General features: G+C 43.3%; 1 protein-coding gene across 1 annotated transcript in view; it reads right to left on the reverse strand.

Annotated features, from left to right (window-relative positions):
* The window catches only part of CCDC107 (coiled-coil domain containing 107), a 22,325-nt gene extending 15,777 nt beyond the window's left edge, over positions 1-6,548 (reverse strand). The window contains exon 1 of the mRNA XM_018572713.1: positions 6,318-6,548. Within this exon, the coding sequence (XP_018428215.1) occupies positions 6,318-6,471 (154 nt within the window). The 5' untranslated portion in view covers positions 6,472-6,548. The remainder of the gene's footprint in view (positions 1-6,317) is intronic.
* Between the last annotated feature and the right edge of the window lie 334 nt (positions 6,549-6,882).

A 6,882-nucleotide genomic window follows, 5' to 3' on the forward strand; every position in this document is an offset into this window, starting at 1 on the left:
CCCCGAGGGGGCCCCTCTGAGGAAGCCCCTGTGTCTTTCGGGGAAGAAACGCGTTAGGGATAACGTGTATCGAGCCCTCCTTGAATGCCCATCAACTACTCTGCTGACAGCGCCGGCTGTTTGAAGTTTTTTTCAAGATACGAGTAAAATCAGCTACATTATAACAGGAGTGGATTCGGTGGCCTGTTTGGTATATTGAGTGTACGCTACTTGTCCCTGCTTAGTGGACGCTGGCAGATTTCTGACCCGCTACGAGAGGGATATACGAGCTACGGAAAAGCTGACAGATCCCCGACCCGCTACGTGAGTGATATACTATCTATGGAATTCCATTCATCTGCTTCTCCCAGTGCGGCCGCACGTGTGGAATAAAAGCCTTTCATCTCCATTACGGAATACACCAATTGTCATCACTTGGTGGGCGGAAGCCAGTATAGAGGACCGGCAATAGCCCCTGAAGTGTGCATACAACACTAAGGATGCGATCCTCTGGAATTCAATAACAGACCGTCGAGACAAACTCTGTGGACAAATTTGTTACCTGCTGGATACCATCTTTCTCAGGAACTGCCTCATCATGCAATTTCATCATAAGTGAGTACATCTCTTTTTTGATACTCCTAAATCCATTTTTTTCTTCAAACACAGCGCTTGGATCAAAAAACCCGTGACTCTTTGACCACTTTGATGGTTATTATATTATCAGCACTACTTGACACTTTGGGCCATATCAGGGAGGATTACATTTTATTTTCATTTATTTTTAATAAATATTTAATTTTTTTTACTTTACTGTTGGGGGCTTCGGGGAAATGTTAGGGGTATAAACAGATCTTCTGATATTTCTCTTTTAAAATAGAAAAAGAGATTGTGGACACAGAGTCCTCTATCTCTTTTTCTGCAGCCCCTGTTATAACTGAACACGAATCCTCTATGCTGAGTGTTCCTGTTCATTCATAACTTGAGGACATAGTATGTTTACCATGTCACAATCATGAATGAACAGGAGGTGATGTAGATCACTTCCCATTCATTCATAATTGGGGATACAGGAAACATACTATGTCCTCAGTTATTTACAAACACTCAGCCATCACTGACTGCTTGTACCTCTCTCCAGCCTGACTTGCTGTCACAGGAGGCTGAGCAAGCGGTGCGGGGAGGAAAGCTGACTCCTCCCCTGCACCGCTGGCCCGGCCTCCTGCGGCAGCCGACAGCTGTCTCCACCCCCACACCGCACTCCTGATCTGTCACAGGAGGCTGAGCGGGGCGGCTCCCCTGCACTCCTCAGCCTCCTATGACAAGTTTCTCACCTCCCTGCTGGATGCTGTGCTGTGTCAGAGGGGACACAGAACAGTGCCCATCAGGGAGGAGAGAAACCAGGCATGCACTGCAATTTCGGCCAAAAGTGCAATTTTTGCCTGATATGTTTCGAGGGCCAAAAAATTTTGGTGCATTCCTAGTTTTAACACTTCCCCACTCTATGCCAAACTAAAATAAACAGGTGTTGCCTGAAGTTGGACTTTAAGAATCAGATGTCACACATTTAAAGGGTTATTCACAAAAGGGTGAAGGGGTTGGAGAAGGCAGGAGAAGTGAACAATCTAGGACAACATATCTGATTCGGAAAAATTCTCCAATTCAGCTCACTTTCCAGTTCAGCTATGTTGTCCTAGATTGTTCACTTCTCCTGCCTTCTCCAAACTCTTCACTCTTTTGTGAATAACCCTGTCAGAAACATCTTGCAATGTGCAATATCACTGTTAGTTAAATCACCCTTTGTATGAAGCAGTAACATGACACAGAGGATTTTGCTACTGTTGGAACCCCAATATATTTGTTAAAGTAGTATTAAAACACACTTTTTTTTTTTACAATAATAAATCCAGATCACACAAATATACATTGCCCAGCAAGGTATTTCTTTACACTTACAATCATGTTTCCAAATAGCTTCAACTCTCTCTCAGCTCCTCTTCCCTGAACTTCCTGTCCAGTACTAGATCACAAGGAACAGCACAGTCTCCAGCAGCCATCCATCTACTAGCTTGAAGAAGGGAGGATGGAGGCGCGGGAGGGGAGGGACTTCCCTTGCTGTGCCTGTGTGTTTGTAGAGAGACACACAGATTACTAGCACACACAAGGGTGGCTCCATAGGACCCTGCAAGGGAAAGGAGCCACCCTACACCAGGATATCAGGGCCGGTGCTCAGATGATCCTGCAACAAGCTAAAACCTTTAAACATCAGGAAGCACTGTAAGTGATTTATCATGTTTCTACACTGGAAAACTGGCAGAGCCTAATCTTTATCTTATATCTTTCCTCCAGCATTGTAGTCAATTTTACTTGGTGAGTCATCTGTAGGACTTCCTGTAGTGAGGTGACAATCATCACCCCCTTCCAATGCAGCAGTGGAGTTGCCACCATTAGTACATACTCCTGCTGTAGGACTACAGGACACTGTGACTTGTGCATATAACCATGCCAATCACAGCTATCCAGCTATACTGCCTGATAGTGATATCATTGAATGTAAAAAGCCAGTGCAGCTCAGGAGGTAGTCACGTGACCACTAAAAAAAGCTACTAAAAAAAAAAAAAAAGTGCTTTGGGCCTTTTTTTTTTTTAATGCAACAGCGAAGACTCATTCCTATATGCCTGCATTATACTCTGCTTGTTGATCAACCTTTATCTTCATATCTACTTTAACCTCCCTGGCGGTCTGATTATGTCAGTATTTTTTCTTTTCAATTTTTCACTTTTGAATTTCCCGCCGGTTCTGCCCCCCTGCTACGCTGGCGCTCACAGGGAAGGAACCCGGAAGACGGATGCAGGCATCGGCCGGAGGACACAGCGGGGCTCGTAGGGACAAGGTAAGTGACGCTACAGTGTAATTCCGAGTGTGGCTCGGGGTTAACCGCTTTTGGTACTGAAAATTAACCCCGAGCCACACTAAGGATTACCGCCAGGATGGTTAAAGCTGAACTCCGGGAAGATATAAAAGACACAAAATAATGCAGCTCTGTGTACATGAATACATCATGAAATGTATTTTTCAAACCATTTAGTGTAGAGATAAGCTCATTAGGCTGCTTCTGCTTTCAGAGCCCATTCACATCATATGTCTTGGGGTTGCGCCGGACATTGTTTCCAGCACAGCCCCAACGCAAGACAAGGCAATTTGCCGAACATCTCAAGTGCGCCCGCCCCATGGCCCTTTGCGGCCGCCCGAGACTCTTCAGATGTTTGGATGGGAGCGCGCGGCGAAGACACAGGTAAGTTTAAACCTGTTTGAAAAGGTTTTTTTTTTTTCAGTTTTTGCATATATCTATCACTTTAAGCCTAAAATCATGTGCAGTATATCATATCACAAGATACACAATAGTACACAACTACTGTGTCAATGTTTCCATTATCTTTCTTCATGCATGCATTTGTGAATGGAATAATGGAATAACAACATTAAGCAGGATAACAGTGTAGAAGGATATCCTCTTACACTAAATAAGCCACAAGACCTGGACAGAAAATGGCTCTGCATGCTTTTAAACAGTAATGGCCTATTTCTTTAGCACACTAATCAATGCATCCAAGTCTAGGTGTGGTGTTTTTTCAGAAGTCATAGTAACTGGGCTAAGGTGCAAAGCACAGAAAACACTAACAGGTTTTACAAGGAAAATGTGTAAAAAAATAAAAAAGAAGGTGCCTGCAAGGAAGTTTGAGTCAAATGCAAATGTGACCTTAAAAACTTAAAATAACAGCTTTACAATAATCTGGATCGGTTCCAGGCAAACTGCTCAGAAACAATGAAACCAAAATGATGAAAAGTGATTTTTGACTTTTTTTTTTTTTTTTTAAATTGTGAAAGTGTGCATTTTTACAATCTTCTACTTGAAATGGAGTGTTTTATAGTTTCTAACACGTGTGCAGTATTACAGATAACACAATATAAAAATGACTTACTGTTCTGGTTACAACTGTCAAACTTTAGCTTTCCGATCACTTATATTCTAAAGCTGTTCTAAAGCATACACACTGTTATGATTTCGGCAGATTCCTGTGAAACTCTTATCAGTGCCGGCTCGACCAAAGTTGCTTGAGTAAGGAGGGGTGAACATTTCCATCTGAACAGTAACTACAGTCAATCAAATACAATCAATCATTCTTCAGGTATTTTGACTAACACGGTCCCATTGACATTGGAGGCAACCTGTTAGCTTCTGTTTGTTCAGCCCGCAGACTAAACGAAAGAGATCTAATAGTGTATGGCCAGCTTTAGGGCCAGCCAGTTCACACAAGGGCCGTGCATTAATTGCAACACACGGTATGGCGGTACCGCGCATTGCAGCACAGTGAAGCAGAGTGCAGCCAGGAGATGTGTTTGGGGTGCCACTGCAACACACCTGCTGCACTGTCACCCACGGTAGGTGTGTTGCATGGTACCGTGCATTAATCACATGAAAACGTGCAATATATGCACAGCTCTGGTGTGAACGGGCCCTTAGTGATGATGGTAACTAGGACAAATAGAAGTAAATCACAGCAAGAAAAACCTGACGGGGGTTCTAACTAATTTCTAAACACATTTTATTCAAAACCAGAAAAAAAGGTTTTGGCTAGACATACACTTTAAAAACAGGCCTATCGTCATTACACCATCCTGCTCCCCAAAAGGAAAAAAAAAAAGTAGTAGTTCTGAAATACCAAAGCTGAGGAAAAACTGCTTCAGGATCCCATGGCAGCCAAGGCATTGATCTTGTGATCAGTCACCATGAGTAGAGGTTCCTGTAGCAAATATAGTAAAATACTTCAAGACTTCTGCTAGTTGTCATCATATTCTAGGAGCCAAGTGGGGGTGTCATAAGAAAAAAATTGCCAATGCTGACTGGTGAAAATGCTAGTTCCCTGGCTGTCAGGTTGATTGACGCTTTGACTTCCCTGGTTTTCAGGTCACCGACCCCAAACACATATAGCGATGCGGATTTTCTCAGACTCATGCTTGTTCTCAGTCTGTTACACATGTATTCTCTACTGTTGGAACCCTTCAGTGTTACAAAGCTAAGCAATAAGTTAACATAAGCCACACTTGCTAGATGGCTGTAGGTTCTGAATGATATGGTATGACTCGATACAGAAGACCACCATGGAAGATCGTGTAATGAGCCTCTTTGCTCAGTTTACTTTATATTACGTACTGCACTGCCTGCTATCGTAGTTTGCAACAACAAAGTTACTGGGAATTCACATCCACATATCTAGAATATAAAAATAGTATCACTAATGACCATCATTTCCAAAAAAATCCTTTGTGGTGCGTCTATCCTAAAACCTGCCAGAAAGGAAAGCAGGGCCTCTAATGAAAGATCTGGTAATGAGTATTCTTCATTTTATGTACTGTACTGCCTGCAGGCTGCACAACAACAACGTTACTAGGAATTCAAATAATCATTTCTAGAATAGAAAAACAGTTTCACTAAGAAAGGAAAGATCTGTGGTGTCCCTACCCTACAGACCTGCCAGAAATATTTAGAATTCTACTACAAATATTTGGTTCCTTACAGTATAAAAGGAACAGGTCAACAAGTCAGTCAACATGTATGTTTTAAAATATATCTAATGTCGGCACCACCTGTGTAGAAAAATGTTAAAATCAAAAGTGCTTATTTTTGCCTAGGGTAAAAAATAAAAAGTTATGCTCACTCAATGCTCTTAGACCAGTCCCTGGAGCCTCTCTCTCCCCCTTCCCTGCATCGATCTAAGAGTAAATTAATTCTATTCACAGGGTATAGAATGTGAGGACACCAAGGGACATACCATCACTGCAGTGCAGGAGTCAGGCAGGAGTGAGTGCGGAGGTTCAGGGGAGTATAACTTTGTGATTTTTGAATCTAGGCAAAACAAGCACTTAACCTTTGCAGTGGAAAAGGTGTGGGTAGTAGCCCCACTGTAAGGGTTAATAAAAATGTTGTTCTCAAAGCTGTGTATGGCTAGCTTAGTCTTTACTACTCTACCCAACAATACATGCATTTGCTTCAAATTCACTTTATATATCCCACCCATTACAATGATACCACTGATGACTATCAAGGCAAGAAATCTTTAGTCCTACAGTTATTATTGTACTACAAGATATTAGCTTTCTAACAATATTGATAAAAGGTAAAGTCAGCAAAACCCTGATGACAGCAATTGTCTTCAGAGCAACACCTCTCTGTTTGTGTGTGTCAACAGGTCCATGAAAGTAGAACTGTGCTGTCGCTTAGGAAGAAGTAATCCCAGCTTGTCCTCAGGGTTTACATGCAGCGCGATCTCACTTACCTTTGTGTGGGTGTCCGCGTAAGGGAGGTGTCATCCTACTGGGATCTTTCTTGGCATTCTCCCCACCTCCACCTATCATCCTTGGCACCAGGAAGCACAGGCACAGTGCCAGGGACACTACCAGGAGAATGTGCTGGGAGCTACTTAGCACCATAGTGTCCTCCCGGTGTCCCCGCACACACACTGACACTCACACAGTCCGGGCTGTGCCCCACGCCTCGCTCTGCAGCTGATTGGCTGGCCCCGGAGAGTGACGTGTCTAAACTGGGGAAATGTATGCACACTTAAAGCATCATACAGAACAGGCCTTTGTGACCAGAATAACATAAGGGACGTTCCCTCCCGCACATATATTCTAGTACCATATTGCACGGATGGAGGTGATATCAATGCGGTGTAATATACTAGATAGGAGCCGTCTAATTGGCTCTGTCTGTCTTTGCGTTCCACGCTGGAATGCAAACACTCCCCCTGTGTCGCATGTGGTTTCCATGGTGACAATTGCTTCGCCTGGACAAATCAACTCATTGGTGCTTCCTGCAACTGTGTGTGACCCCCGCGATCA

Source organism: Nanorana parkeri, unplaced genomic scaffold (genome assembly GCF_000935625.1).
Source record: "Nanorana parkeri isolate BGI_ZX_2015 unplaced genomic scaffold, ASM93562v1 scaffold45, whole genome shotgun sequence".
NCBI classification, from domain to species: Eukaryota; Metazoa; Chordata; class Amphibia; order Anura; family Dicroglossidae; genus Nanorana; species Nanorana parkeri.